This window comes from Meriones unguiculatus, chromosome 17, assembly GCF_030254825.1.
Source record: "Meriones unguiculatus strain TT.TT164.6M chromosome 17, Bangor_MerUng_6.1, whole genome shotgun sequence".
NCBI classification, from domain to species: Eukaryota; Metazoa; Chordata; class Mammalia; order Rodentia; family Muridae; genus Meriones; species Meriones unguiculatus.
This window is the reverse complement of record NC_083364.1, coordinates 38351690-38367749: the sequence shown is the minus strand read 5'-3', so window position 1 is coordinate 38367749 and position 16060 is coordinate 38351690. Positions and strand designations below refer to the sequence as shown.

At 48.1% G+C, this 16060-nt stretch overlaps 1 protein-coding gene across 3 annotated transcripts in view; it reads right to left on the bottom strand.

Moving 5' to 3' along the window:
- Mylk (myosin light chain kinase) overlaps positions 1-16060 on the bottom strand; it is a 231307-nt gene that overhangs the window by 93204 nt on the left and 122043 nt on the right. For all 3 annotated transcript variants that reach the window (XM_021634632.2, XM_021634634.2, XM_021634630.2), the window contains exons 10-11: positions 12184-12318; positions 9372-9524 (exon numbers count right to left, since the gene is read on the bottom strand). In XM_021634632.2, coding sequence (XP_021490307.1) covers positions 9372-9524; positions 12184-12318 — 288 coding nt within the window. The remainder of the gene's footprint in view (positions 1-9371; positions 9525-12183; positions 12319-16060) is intronic.

Sequence of the window (16060 nt, the reverse complement as noted above, 5' to 3'; positions counted from 1 at the left end):
CTGCCTCTAGAGGGTTGAGGAATTTCCTGTCTTGCACAGATTGAGAGGGCTGGAGAGGACAAAATGTTTTCCCCTCTCCAGAGGACTCCCCGTTCCTGAGTCTCTGCCTCAGCCCGAGCCATGGAGCTCTATACAGATGGACTGGAATCCCTTCTGGGTGCTACAGGAACATCCAAATTCCAGCTTGCTCCCCTTCCAGCTGGTGGCTATCTGCTCTTCTGGGCCATTCTCTCTGAGTTCTTGCCATTGCCTGCTTCCTCACCTGGGGCTTCAGGATACCCACAGTGCTCTGTAGATCTTGGCTGCCGAGGTCTAAGGGCCTGTCTGTACCACCCGACCTGCCCTTGGAGCTAAAAAAGGTGTAAGGGATGGTAGACTGGGGCTGCAACCCCAGGTGGCAGCTTGCTGGCTCTAAGGCCTGAGCTCTGTCCCCTGTAGCTGGACAAGAGACATGTCTCAGGTTTCTGCTGCTGTGATAAAGCACCATGAGCGAAACCAACTTGTGAGGAAAAAGGTTTGTTTCAGTTTATAGCTGTCAGGTTGGACTCTATCCCTGCGGAAAGTCAGGGCAGGAACTCAGAGCAGGGACTGAAACAGAGGCCATGAAGAACTGCTGCTTACTGGTTTGTTCCTTGGGCTGGCTTAGCCTGCTTTCTTATTCCACCAGGAATAAGGACCACATGCTTAGGGGCAGCACCACCCACAATGGGCTGGGCCCTCTGGACATCAATTGTCTACGGATTGATTTTATGGAGGCATCTTCTCATTTGAGGTTGCCTCCTCTCAGATGACTCTAGGTTTTTGGCAACTTGATTAAAAATCAAAAACCACCACCAAAAACGAAGGAACGAACGAACAAACAAACAAAACCCCCGACAATGACAACAAACTAGCCAAACAACCACAGGCAGAAACCTGAGACTTGGAGGCAGATCTGGACCACAAGTTGTCCTTTGCCTCTCCCTGAAGCATCCTCGTTTGTATCTAGGGGCTGTGTCATCTCAGGGCCTCAGGGAGTTTTGGCGGCAGAATGTGTAGCCACAGTGCTGCTCAGCTTACAATGGTTTCCTGTAAACTTACTGTAAGCTAAAGAGTATGGTAAGCTGAAAATGCATTTGCTGAACCCGCCCTACAGAGAGCAACACAGCTCACTGCAGAGGACTGGTTGTTTGATCTTGGGGTGACAAATGCTGACTGGGTCTTTCTGTTCCTTGCTATTACTCACACTGCTAGCTCAGGGAATGCTTGAATTCAGAATTTAAAATTTGAAGTGGGTGTCTATCAAATGGCCTTCACACCATTATGAAGTCGAAAACCCCAAGCTGAGCCATCTTAAATCGGCATTGTCTATGCTCGCTTATCAATGACACCTGCACGGGTCTCCTGAGAACCAGCTGGCTCCTGCCTGCCTGGAGTCACACAGTAGACCTAATAGCATCCTGACAAGCAGTGGGTCCTGAGCCCTTCCTGACCATTACTAACCCAACTTGTTTGTTTTTAAGCAGCCCAAGGCAAGTTCTGTGATGGCATGTGTTAGAGACACCGTGACAGAGATCTCAAAGCAAGTTAATGGAACTTTGCTGCATCTCCCCAGAAAAGGAAAGAGCTCAGAGTTTAAATCTACAGTAACCACTACCCCTGATCCTGCTCTTTCTCCCCTGTTGTCCTCCAGTGACAATGGAAGGCAGAACAGAATGATGGGAATTAATCTACTCTCAAACCTGTAGGCTGATGTCCCTGTTTGTTTTGAATCCCTACAGCAGGTGCAGGGTGACTCACGTGTGATAGGACGGTCCTGAATTCAGAACAGTGAACAGCAGTCAAAAAGCCCCAAGTTCTTCACGGGGTGAGGAAATGGCCAACCTTCCTACAAACACCAGCTGCTTTGGGACTAAGAAGACAGGGAGGGCCTGAATGTCTGAAGGAAGCCACTTAGAGTCAGCCCAGGATGTGTTACGGTGACAAGACAACTGGAGTCCTGTGCCAGAGAAGGTTGACCAGGATGGAGTACTTGCCCGGGCCTCCTGAGGACAAGGCAGAGCACTCCATTTGGTGCCTCTCCAAAGGGAACCAGCCTTCTCCAGTGCTGACCACAGTGAGCTATGACAGTGCCACAGGGGACAAGCATATTGCAGCCCATTCATAAAGCAGATTTTTTAACAATCGAGGAAAAGCAGAGCAGAGACAAGCCAGGCAAAAGGTGTCCTATGTGCTGTGTGGTTAGCTATTGGCAATGACTGAAACACAATACTGGTGAGCGCAGTGTGTACTACATACATGGCTTCATTGCAGGACTTGTAGATGGTTCAAAGAAACTGTGTGAGAAGAGCTATGGGCTGGGGTGTTGCTGGGCTGGTAGAGTGCATGAATTAAGCCAGGTTGGACACCCAGGACCACATAAAGCTGGGCGTAGTGGCGCATGCCCGTGAAGCCCAGCGGTCTAGAGAGGGAGGCAGGAGGATCAGAAACTCAAATGCATCTGCCTCAGCTACAAAGCGAGTTCAAGGCCTGTCTCAAAAGAGCCTGCAACGATATTTAACACCAGTCAGTATAGAAGCAAAGGATTTGCTTTTCTGAACCCTACTGGCTATTTTGATTGAGCGGAGTCAACTTGATAACAAGACAAGTATCCCGACCAGGAACCAACAGCATCCATGGGGATAAAGCTGGAAGAGTTCTTAACAAGGCTCTGTGTGGGCACACTCCCATTCAACAGAGGAAAGTGGCCCTTCTGACTGCTGGAGGCTGCGGTGGGCAATAGGTGTAAGAATGCAGCTGACAGAATCAGGCTTCCTGCTTGCTTTCTGTGGATCTAAGAACAGAGGCAGGTCACCCAAATACTGTGCCCATGCCCGGGGCTCAATGTCAGCCAAGAGAGGTCCACTGCTCTGGGAATATCTTGCTTTGAGGTCACAACAGGAAGCCAGCCTCAGGGGTGAGAGATCCCCAGCCTTCCTCGTCTAGGGGGCGGGCACTGGCCTTCCACAGTACACAGACTCTAAGGGAGTGATTACTGGGGCCAGGGATGGATGCTCTGTATCCAGCTCCAGCGGGGCTAGACTAAATATTCCCCTGGCTTTTCCCACAGCCGTGTTTCCTGCTCCCCCTGAGAGCAAGCCTGGAGAGGCTGCCTTTCTTGAGTCCAGAAGAGCCAGCCCCACAGCTCACTAGTCTAAGACTAACCGTCCAAGGTGAATTTCTCCATAGCTCTGGTGTTTGGTTCCCGTGTCCAGCACTGAACTGACTTGCCACTGTTCCACTGAGAGAAGGAAAAGGCTCAGCCTGTTCTCCAATGGGGAGGATGGGAAATACGACCAAGGATGAGCTGTTGATAAAGTAGCTCAGAGGTATGTGAAAATGATGTCTTACAGATGGAAGTTGTACAAGATTCCCTGCAGCAAGCCACCCTGTCTACCCAATCATACTTGTCCTTTCAGAGCTCTCCCTTGAAAACACCAAACTGACAGTGACTTCAGCTCAAGAGCAAATAATGCAATGTTTTAGAAAACTTTTGGAGGAAATTCAGCACCCACAGAATGGAGCAGCTTGCTGTGTAGTAGAGCCACCTGGTCCAGTGTGGTAAGCAGTACCAGCTGCTCCTCAAAGCCGAGCCAGGAAAGCCTCCAGTGCTTCCTCACCATAAAGAACCTTCCACAGCCTTTGCCCAGGTGGCTGGTCCTGGATACAGTGTCTCCTGGTACACGCTCATAATTTTCCCTCTTCCTCCCTTCATAGTCCTTCCTCAACTTTCTACGAGTTTAGTAGGAAAAATGACTCAATTCTGAATTTCTTCTTAAAACCATTGTCACCCCACCCCCGCCACTGGTCAGTTTATGCTGTCAGCTTGCTGCTCTCCAAAGCCCTGAGTTTATGGATCCAAAAGTGTGTCCAACAAACATGCTGGCCTTTCTCTTAGATCTGCTAAACATTCTCTTTAGTCTTTGAACATGAGCCGCTTTTCTTAGCCATCACAATGCAAAATGCCATTCCAACAGCAAATTGGATTCCCGCTCAACTCTGTGATTCTATGGAAATTCAATAAATCACCAACTGAAGGGCATCTACAGCCAGTCTCCCCCCTTCCTATTTGGTGCTCAAAATGCAGTGTGGTCAGGGACTGCAATCCCCCTGCCTCCTCCCCCACAATCCAGGGTAGGAAGGCAGCCCAGCCCCTTCCCATTTCCAGGGCATTTGACAGGCTGTGAGTCCCTGGGGAGGTATCTGCGTTCCCTTTCTGTCTCCTATCCAGATAGAACCTTCTTGGAAAGCCAGCATGAGGACTGCTTTTATGGCATTTTTGACCTTTCTTCACCCTGCTGACTTCTCTAGAACTGAAGAAGTAAATGGGATGAAAAGTGTGAAAGGAAAAGAATGAAAGGGACATGACGCATGCTGTCTCAAAAAAGATCTCTGACCGGTAATGACCGGCTGCTAGATGAGAGGCAGGGACCACCACAACCTCAACCTTCTTAAGGTCTTAGAAGTTATAACCACACTCCAAACAGGCAGGCACAGCATCCAAGCCCCTGGCATGCTTTGCCAGGGAGGCCTGGAAACCACATTGCTGTTTGTACTGTCATAACTGGGGCACATCTTGCCACTGGGAACACGAGGCTTTCATTTTGGATGGTATTTTTGGTCAAGGTCTGCGAGCCAGGAAATGGGGGCTATGGTCTACAAAGGGCTATAAAACTGGACAGTTATGAGCCTCTATAATTGTCCAATTAGTAAAGCGAGGCTCCAGGTCTGAGCTCTGTACCAGATGGACACATCCTGGTCTGCAAGCTTCCCTGCGGTGTGAAGGCCTCAGTCTGTAGAAAATGAAACTGCTGGGGAGACACTGACTTGACACTTAACTCGATTCTTATCTTAAGTTTCAGAGGCAGATGTTTCAAAAGTTTCAAAAGTTTAAGTTTCAAAAGTTTCCTAAGTTTCAAAAGCAGATGTTCAGTTGAACTAAGGTTCTCAGGAAAAACAGATTACATACAATGCCACTTTTCCTCCTTCAAGGAGTCTCTCTTTAGCCAACATAAGGGTTAAAAAAAGTTGCCGGTGTGCTCAGCCAACAGAGGGCAGGGTCCATGACTTATGCCAGCAGACAGATGATATAGGGTCCAAAGTACATGCACATACTTGGGACAATCAGAGGAGGAGGAGAAAAAGAGGAGGAGGAGAAGAAGAAGGAGGCTGGGAGCAGCCATGTGCCTAGGTGCTCAGAGTTAAGACTGTGGCTGCCCTTGAGGGGGCTGTTGTCCTCTCTAGGGACTTTTCATCTAACAAATGTCCTCATAAAACGTATTTTACATCAGAGACTTCTCTTTTTACCTAACCCGAATTTTATGTCTTTAGGTACCTCTCACAGGCTCACCATGCATTTACTTAAACAAACAAACCATTAGCGGAGAAACTATGTCAAAATAGGTACAGTTAGCAGATTATTAATTCATCTTATTGCTTAAGAATTTAGCCTTGACATAGTTACAGTGTAACTTGAAAATATCCTAGCCCTGGGGAGCCCCCCAGCCCATGACTCGTTCTTGACATGGGGAGTCTCTAGATCTTCCTGGACACTGCAGGAACTTGGATTCATCCATTCTGGGTGGAGAGGGAAGACAATGTTGTCCAGTTAATAATGGGGACACAGGGATATTTGTTCTGGGGAAGCCCACCACACTGTTCTCTCAGTCACTGCACATGTGCTCACAGGAGCTCATAGGACAGGCCATGTGCTAAATACAACAGCAGGAGGACAACGGGTCTCCCTGCAGGAAGACTGCAGATCCTTACGTAAGCAGTCAGAGTACATATTCCTTAGCCCTTGAGGGCCTGCACGATACAACCGCCTCACCCCCTCCTGTTCTACCACTCTGCTACCTGTTAACGGGACTCCGGCCACAATGGGCATCTTGAGTAGGCTGGTGTTGCTCCTGCCTCAGGGCCTTGGCACTCGCTGCCTGCCTAGAACAGCATCACTTCTCTTCTGCCTTTCTCTAATCTTCTTCCCTGTTCGCTTTTGTAAATAGAACTGCGCGCATGTGTGGTTCTGCAGCATCCTCAGACCTCTATTCATCTTCTTAAGAGCACACGTCCGCATGTGAAGTTAAGCCAGTCTTAACTCCATTTCCATCAGAGGGTAAGCAGGACAAGGGCAGGGCCGTTGTCTGACCTTTTTTACAGTGTCCCTAGACCAGATGAATGCAGGCGCTCAGCAAAGGTTTTTGGTTCTTAAGTGCAACAAGGGATGCAGGGTGTTACCAGGGCTTATTCTGAGGTGAGTAGGGGCAGCTTCTGGGAAAGGGTGAAGTCTACAGGAGCTAGCTAGAGCTACAGAGACAAGCAGAGTGGCTACAGAACAAGTCAGAGTTCTGGGCCAGTGCTCTGGAAGACTGTGAAACCTTGGCAAAAGGCTAAGGAGGTGAGAAAGAGTCCCCATGTCTTCCCTTCAGCATAGAATCTGCTCAACTCTAAGAAAGTGTTTGTCTGGCAGGGGCTGGCTGTAGAATCAGCGCCTCACAGGAAAAAATGGCAAGTGGAGGGCAATGTATTGCTGCATTCCGCCATCTTGTGGCCAGAGTCTTGCAGTGCGGCACAGGAGCCCATGGCCTGAAGTCAGTTTCAAGTCCTCAGGTCTCCCACGCAGGCCTTGAGTCCTCCCTCTCTTTACCTAGCGGAGAGATAATACTGCAGCAAGTTGATTCTTTGGTAAAGTCACTTCCTGGCATATTCTATTTTAAAGTTTGGACACCCATCATAATTGCACATATGGAGTGTTCTGCCATCTGGGGTCAAGGCGTAATCCATTTATTTAATCCTCACATGCCAGTGCTCACACATCACATGGAGGAAAGGTGACACATGCCCAGCTGACACCCAGGTGGCAAGACTAGGAAGTGATGAAGGGAATTCAAGCCAGACAACTGGCTTTGTATCCACCCTTCCTACCATGCCAAGCAGAGAGTGACAGAACCAGGGCTAGGTAGCTATGGGGAAGGATGGAGCAGCAGTTGAGGCAGGAGCGACTAAGTCTCCTCACAATTCCCAGGGGACCTGGGGCCAAAGCAGCAGCTAAGAAAGTCAGAATAACTCAGAGCTGACGATGGTGCAAGATGCAGCCTGGAACCTCCAAAGCACCTTGGGGCAGGGTGCCAGAAATGTCACTGTGCCAGGCTTGCTCTGCCAGCCCTGTGTGGGGAAGTCTGCATTGGGCCCGAGTGTGGTTGTGTCTGCCTTGTTTTCCATTTATGGTTCTAAGCCTCAGTCTGGCCGGGAAAGGCCAGTCCATCCCCTAGCCTGGAGGGCACTCGCTCACCAGGCTGCTGACAGCAGACCCAGAGGACCTGGTAGAGCTGTGCTGCAGCTTTTCTCCCTCAGCTTTCTAAAATACTTAGACGGGCGATCCCGAAGCCCTCCCCAGCCTCCCCGACACCCAGGAGTCAAGAAAATGCCCCAGGGTTCTCCAGCTTTCATCTGAAGACACCCCCACCCACCCACCCACCCACCCACAGAGACTATCTCTAATACAACTTTAACACAAACAACTGAAGGCAGACACTGGATCAACTGACTGCCAAAGGAGGCTGACAAAGCAATGGCAGATACAAGACTGGGTTGAGTGGCACAGCCTATGCTATTTGTACTTTTTTGTCCACCACAGACCGGCTCGCCTCTGAGAAGAGGGGGGAGCTGCTGCCCTGGGCCTCCAAGACCAGGCTTCTTGTGAACTTCTGTGCTTCCCTGGAAGTCTCATACTATGGTCCCCTGAGGCCCCTAGCAGCCATGCCCATGAGAACTATGGAGATAAGTTGGTTACATGTGTGTACCAGAAAAGATCTCCCGGGTCACTGCTAGCTCTGACCCCAGTGTTGGAAGGCTTCGTGGAAGGAAGGGGCAGGCTGGTTCACACATGACTCCACACAGGGGCATTTCTTCTGGGAAGTCCAAGTCCCTCCTGGCAGATGGCTGCACAGGACAGACATAAACCACTTTCTCTGTTAGTGACAGCTCCCTATCCCTCAGCAAGAACAGTGCCCGTCCTCTTTGCTAGCCTTCCACTTTAGGGCAGGGAGGAGTACTCTGAGAAAGGACAGTTTTGGGGTCATCTGGGCCTCAGTCCCATGGCCTGGGCTCAGAATCCAGCTTTACCTACTACCCAGGCACAGTGTGCTGTCCAAGCTCCACTGATGTCAAGGCCATTAGACCCTTCTGTATAAAACAGGGACAACACTCTGCCCTAAGCCCCAGAGGTCTCTGTGAGGTGGTGTAGCTGGAGAGATAGAATAGGCAGAATCCATTTCATCCTTTTCCTGTGATACCATCTCATGCAGCCTCCCAGAATGTGGCAGTTTACACTACACGAGGATTCTCCTGAGAGGCCTGACTTTGGTGGGGAGGGGGCAACAAGACGAAGCGACATCTTTTTGCTTGGCGGACAGAGAAGGCGGGTACACTCCACCTAGTCCAAGCATCCAGAAGATAGAGTCACTCTCAGAACCTGGGGGTACAGGCTAAGAAAAGGTGGAAGCTGGGCTGGCCTGCGGGTGGAGCACCTTCCCTTCTTAGAAACAGCCACCATACAGACCCACAGCCCAGCAGGGTCAGTTTAAGATTCATGGTGGTTCCTGGGCACTAAGTGCTGGGCTGATCAATGGATGACTTGGTACCAGGCTGGTGATGGATGAAAACAAGCCGGGGCCCTGGGGAAGGGTATCTGTGCAGGGGGCTAGGCAAAGGAAAAGCCTGCCACTCTTCAGAAGTCTCAGTGCCTGCTTCTGCCTAGCTCCTGAGGGCATAGAGTCATGTGTGAGAATAACACGTGTGTGAATAACACGTGAATTACCTCTTGTAGTCCTGCAGTGCATGTGGTTTTCTCATTCCAGACAGGGAGCTTCTGGAGTCAGGAGAGCCCCTGCCTCTTTCCCTCGCGTGTGCCCACGGCCCAAGGGATGGGATACAGACTCCTGTTCCTGGGGATCACCAGAGCCTTTCTCTTCCATCTGCCTGCCTTCAGGGACTGCCTGCCTTCTCTCCTCTCCCCTCTTCCCTTTCTTTCCTCCTTCCTTTCCTTTGGGACAGGAACTCAGGTTGGCCTAGAACTCAGGATCGTCTTGCTTCACACTCCCCAGTGCTGGGATGTCTGGTGTGCCTCTGCATGCCTGTGCTCAGGACTTTCTTTGTAACCTCTCCTTTGTCCCTAGATATCCCAGCAGCCCCCTCTGCTTCTGTAGCTGCCTGCTGGCAATCACAACTCCCCTTACACTTTGGCTCCTTGGATTTGGGCCAGCAATCCTATGGTCTATAGAAGCATTCTTCCTTCAAAGCAGGCAGACAGCTGTAGGGGATATGCTTCCAGCAAAGTGCTCGAAGCATCCTACCTTGGACGGTGATCCTGGCGCTACAGGACACCTGCCCCAAGGCATTCTCAGCCAGGCAGGTATAGGTGCCACGGTCCTCTGGCAGGGCGTCCTGGATGTGGAGCTCGGCCACACCAGCCTCACAGGTGGAGTGAGCAAACTGGATGGGCTGCCCTGCAGAGAGAAGCATAGAAGGGCTCAGGCCAGGGGGAATGTGGTGGCGGATACCAGCCCTGACCCTAGCAGGGCAACTGTCAGGACACTGGGGCTGGCCCTGATCCATGGAAGACACGACTGGGCCTGGAAAGATAGGGTCGAGTCACTCTGGAAGAATTTGGCATGCAGGAGGGCAAGGACAGACAGCTGGCATTTTTGGCTAACCTCCATTCCACACACCTGGAAAGAATTCTGCGGGTCTTTTGGTCCTCAGCCCAGGCTCAGGCAGAGGAGACCTCACTCAGACTGACATGTGGCTCTCAGCAACTTTGGGATGGCTCCAGAAATAATGATTCCATTTCCCATTATAGATATTGATCAGAAACGCAGCAGCCCCACCCTAATGCCACAATTATGTCCATTTCCTCTGTGCAGGGAACTACGCTTTAGCACTCAAGAAGAAGACAGACCTGGAGGACTGGAAATGAATGGTCCTCCTATAAGAATCCCTCTTCATATGCAGTCCTATATGGCAACAGGTTGTAAGCAGTTAGCACTGGAGTCATCGCCCTTACTACTACATGCTCTAAAACTTTATCATTCCATAATGGAACCTTTATTTATAGGGAAATAGTCTTGTCTCATTACTGAAGAGTCTGGTCTTCTAGCAGGAATGTGCTCATTGGCCTTATAGGAAGCAACTGTCAGCTCCTTTTTCTGCCAGGCCCCCCAGTCCTAGTTTGCACCTCATAAAATTAAGGGTGGGAGGCAGGAGAGGCCGGCAGTTTACTGAGAAGCAGCCCTCCCTGCAAAGCAATGTTTTCTTCTGCATATAACAACACTTCATGTCTCCAGGACAGTTTTGTAAAGAGACTGCCAAGCGAGGGGAAAGAAAAGAACCTTCCCAATCTATTGCACTCTATAAAAGTATGACTGGGAGGGGCAGAGGGGAGGAAGGCATGGGCCAGAATTCTTCCACTGAAAGGACTGAATTTTTTTTTGCTTTTATTTCTGTAACAATGACACCCCTAAAACCTGAGATCACAAGCAAGCTATCTGACTGTCGTCAGCCTGTCTCTTCAGTCCCAGCATTCGTGACAAGCATTACAAGACCTTGTCCTTTATTGAATCACTACTCCTGACTCCTTTTAGCTCCACAGGCAGAGACGGAGCCCCTCAAAGAAGCTGCTGGCTTAGAGTACATCACGATTGAGTTAAGAAACTCCCAGGGTAGAGGCTTGGTTGGACTAGTTAGCAGCCAAGGAAAGTGACTTTAAGCACTATTGCCCTCTAGTGGGAAAAGTGTGGAAAGTCAAGATCTACTCCATGCTCAGTTCCCACTACTAGAAGTAAACACAGCCCATGGTCCAAACCCCACCTACAACATATTATATACATTATAATTATTAAACATTTAATAACCGATTATTTAGAATATAGCACATAATTGCTACACAAACTGGCTCTCTAGAAGAAATGCTCGCTGACCCTTGTTTAGCTTTGCCCAGTCAAAGTGAAACTCTCACTCAGACCCATGATTGGTCTTTATGCTCCTATTCTCCTCTAGACACAAGTCGGCTGGGTCCTTGCTGTCAGTCCCAGGATCAGTCCATGAGTAAAGGATAGGAAAAAGGACAGACCTCAGCTCTCAACTATGTACCTAAGCTAACTGCATGGAAGGAGAATACACAACACCTCCTTCCACTCAAAGATCATTTCCTGGCAAAGCCTGAGAGAACTACAATGACATGGAGGCTTACTGGCAATGGGTCAGGACGCACAGCGATTTGGTGTGTGTCAGGCGATGAATGCTGCCTCTTAAGAAGCCTGAGCTGTAAGATGTGAGACCTGGGTAAGACTGCACGCCCTCTGCCTCCACCCCAGAAGGTCAGGTTACCTGAGGACTCTCTGCTGTACAGTCCCCTCTTAGCAGGGCCCTGGGGTTTCTCCCAAACAGCCTCTGTCCAGTTATGCCCACTGAACAGACTGCTCTCAGTTACAAAGTCAGTCTCCCGCACTCTTAGAAGAGAAGGATGAAGATATTCAGTAATTATTTTTTTTGTAGAGTGTTACACATGCCGGGTATGGTAGCACATAGCTTTAATCCCAGGACTTGGAAGCAGAGGCAGGCAGATTTCTGTGAGTTCATGGCCAGCCTGTTTTACACAGTACATTTCAGGACAGCCAGGGCTACACAGACCCTGTCTCAAAAAACAAAACAAAACAGAAGTCAAAGAGCTTTCCTTGATTACAGAATTATAATTAACATTATAAAGAAGTACTAGTTTTTATTCTCGATCCAGCTGCCACTCAATAAAAGGTCAAATTCCTTGACCAAGGTCTGATGTGAGTCATGCCTTATTAATTTGCACGTTCACTGACTAAACAAATGCTGATTGGTGATCTCTTAGGAGTCTAATCAGGAGAAACGAAACTGAATTGCACGTGTATCTCTGGGCAGGCATCTCATTGCCCACTTTATATATGTGAGTCTGTAACAGCCACCCTGCCAGGCTGGCAGCAGGATGTCCAAAGAACAGAAGAGCTAGGTCAGCTGGTGAGCAGCAGGCCCAGTTCCCACACCATCTCTCTTTTTGTGCTTCTGTGGCACACGTGGTTCAGAGTGAGAAGAGACACCTCAGGCAGCCCAGAGGGATGGAGCAGCGGGGGAACTCACCATTGAGCAGCCAAGTGACCCGGGGTACAGGGGTCCCCCGTACAGAGCATCGCAGCACAAAATCCTGGCCCTCAGTGACAACACTGTCCTTCAGGACACTAGAGAATGAAGGGGCCATCTGTGCTAGGTTCGGACCTGTGGAGGCAAACAACAGACAGGCGCTGTCAGGGCACAGCTCACCCACCTGGTGGCAGACCACTTATCCCAAGCCTTGTAAGGCATGCACCCCACTGTCCTGGGCACTGGACTTCCTCAATAGCTAGCTGTGCTTTGCCCACTTTCATGCTTTGGGAGGAAAGGCATTAATGCCTGCAGTGTACTCTGTACAGTGGACAGAGGGCCTTCCAGGGTTACAAAGCTTTCTAGTACTAGGGTGCTCACACCCAGGCTTGTGACTTGGGCCTCTCCCAACTACTTTTGACTACTCCTGAGCACCATGGGGGTGCCTTCTCCTCAATTTCTAAGTCTGACTCTGCATTCTAGCATCTCTTCTTTATACATGACATCACTAATTACATGGTCTGACTACATCATTCAAATTAGTATCTTATTTGTAGAAACTACGGGCCCATAGTGGAGATTTCCATTTGAAATTGTTTTAACTATTTCTTTCCAACTCCAGGAGTGAATCAAATGGCAAAGATTCATATGTGTTTTTGCAAGTGTGGCTTGAGCCCTCCTGTTCTAGGTCAAAGATTCAGAGTGACCAAGGGCAGTGCTGCAAATACCTACTGACTGATGACCTTTCTTCTCTCAGAGAACAGCCAGCTGAACTTTCAAAGTTCAAAGCTTTCCACACTGTAGATTAGGAAACACATTAAAAATTTGAGGCCCAGGCTGGAGAGCTGGCTCAAAGGTTAAGAGCACTGACTGCTCTTCCAGAGGTTCTGAGTTCAATTCCCAGCAACCACATGGTGGCTGTAATGAGATCTGGTGCCTGTGCCATACATGCAGACAGATTATTGTATACATAATAAATAAATCTTTTGATAAAAAAATGAGGACCTCAATTAAGAGCAAGAGGGACAGGTGATAAGAAGATATACTAGTGCTCTTATAGAAAGAAATGGGGGCAAGTTATCCTGCACTGCAGAAGTCATTGAGAAGCTTGGAGGGACTGTCACAGCCCAGGTACCTTTCTAGGTGTGACTGTTATCATACCCTCAAGGTGCTATCAAGAGCCTATTTTATGGACGAAGCTCATCATTTCCCACAGTGTACCCATATATGAAGTTTTTAAAAATTAAAGTAAAAAAAGTCTAAAAAGCAGAAATACTCCAAATATTCACCCACTCATAAGTGAACAAACGCATAAGCTGATGCAGACAGTGGAAAAGGTGAATACTTTGCTGGCACAAGCTCCGCAAAGACGCAACATTCTTCTAAGAGAAAGAAGCCATTCACAAAAGACCACACATTATATGATCCCATTGATACAAAATGTTCAGAATAGGAAAGTTCATAGAGACAGAAAATAAATAATGGTTACTGGGGCTGGGCCATGGGAACAGCAATATCTGATGATGGGGAGGATTTTGGGGTGATGGTCTAAATTTAGACTGTCGTGATGGTCATACAAGTGTGTGAATGTGTTAAAAAGAAACAACAGCGAATTGCTAACTTTAAAAGATGACTTTCATGTTATATGAATTGTGACTAAAAATTGCCTACCGTACAAACAAACAACAATAGCAACAAAACAATAGGAGTTAGTGAGAGGCAAATTATCTCAAGATGTGAATAAGAAAAAAGAATAAGATTTAGATAAATTCACAGCAGATAAAGCCATAGAAGAATCTAGGCTCTCCAGACACCTCATTTACCTAGGGTAGACCTGAAGACACACATCTGGCCCCTAACAAGGCATGGAGCCTGTACCAGCTGATGAAGCAGGAGTGCCTGGGCCTGCCGGCCTTGCCCACAGCTGCTCCATCTCCTTGTAAAGAGATTCACCAGCACAGCGAACTCCCAGAAAAGAGGCCAGCAAAGGGACTGGAGAGATCGCTCCGCAGTTAAGAACACTGGCTGCTCTTCCAGAGGACCCAGGTTCAGTCCCCAGCACTATGACAGGTGGCTCCCGACTGCGCGTAACTGCAGCACCAGAGGATCTGGACACCCTCTTCTCCTGCACTATATCCTGTGGAGATTTTCGGATAGAGCCACAAGCAGAAAGAGTAACGTACTGAGTCTCTGGGTAGCTTTCGCTCACCTCCACTTCCATATACTAATGTTGTTTTCTTGATATTCTTGTCCATGCTGCCCAAATGTGAAATACTTTTAGGGGAAAAGAAGTCATATAAATATCACACAATAAGTTGAAAAGAAACCATGAAAACATCATCACAGCCTTCACTGTGTGTCTAATATCTTATCAACGTCTACATTTTTTCTGACGGCTCACAAAAATCTTTTAAAATTGTCTCAGAATTGTACAAAGTCCACAATCAATCAACACTGATATTATTTATAACTTTTAATCTAATTCTTTTTGTTTATTTTGGTTTATTGCCCCCAAGGCAGGATTTCTCTGTGTAGCCATGGCTGTCCTGGACTCACTTTGTAGACCAGCCTGGCCTTGAACTCACAGAGATACACCTGCTTATTCCTTGTCTGTTTCTCTCTCCCTTCTACTTCCCTTGTAATTCACGTATTAAAGTGGCACTGCAAAGGTTGTTGGTCCTGTAAACTTTGTGTGTTCTACTACTGTATTCTCATTTAATAGGTTTACCAAGGGCCCACAATAGCGCCTTTATGCATTTACAATGGGAAATTTTTAATTTAAATTTAATGTCTGTGTGTATGGATGTGTGAATATGTCTGCATGTACAGTGCACATGCCAAAGCAAGGATGTGGAGGTCAAAGGACAACTGGTGGGAGTTGCTTTTCTCCTCCCACAATGTGTATCTTGGGGTCTAAACTCAGGTCATCAGGTGTGGCAATAAGTTCCTTTGCCCACAGAGTCCTCTCCACTAGCCCAAGGGAAAAAGTTTATAGAAAAACAAATGGAAACAGAGACTGACTGACTGACCGACTTCCCTCCTCTCTCTTCTTTTGTTCTGATGCTAGAGATCAAACTCAGGACCTCACATGAGCTAGGCAAGCACTCTGCCACTGAGCTGTATGTCCAGTTTACCATAGCTTCTCTACAACAGAGGAAAAATGATGGCAACAGTCAGCAAGATGAAAAGATGCCAAAATTATCCACGTCCACACCCACACTATTATATGGCTACTAAAAAGCATGCCTTCAAAAATACTCAATAATTCAGAAAGATGCTTATGTTACGTGAGTGAGTTAGGACCGAAAGCAGCGTTCAAATAAGCGCAATGCTGATTTTGTCTAAAAGACATTAAGATATTTATTTTGGAGCCAGAAGATTATATACGGTTTTAAGTCCTGCACAACGAACACACAATTGCTTCTATAAACAGATACTAAACGAGCATAAAAGGCGTGGCACCCCACCTTCTCATATTTCTTCAAGCCTGTATATATTTAGTGAATGCTCATTCTCTATGGTTACAGTGTGTGAGTGTGAGTGTGGCACTACTCAGACAGCTGAGGAACCAAAAAAAAAAAAAAAAAAAAAAAAAAGAGGCTCTGAACTGGCCTTGGAGGAACTGGGGCATGTCTGTTTTTGAGGTGACTCTGTAATAAATATCTGATTAAGAACCAGGGGTCCCAGGACTCAGAGAGGAATAGGTAGGTGGATCTTGGTGAGTTCAAGGCCAGCCTGATCTACAAAGTGAGTTCAGGACAGCCAAGGCTACCTAGAGAAACCATGTCTTGGGGGTGGGGGTGGGGACCAAAACCAACCAACAAAAAGAATTAGGGAGTAGGAGCACTGACTTTCCCTTGGCCTGACTGGGGTGTGG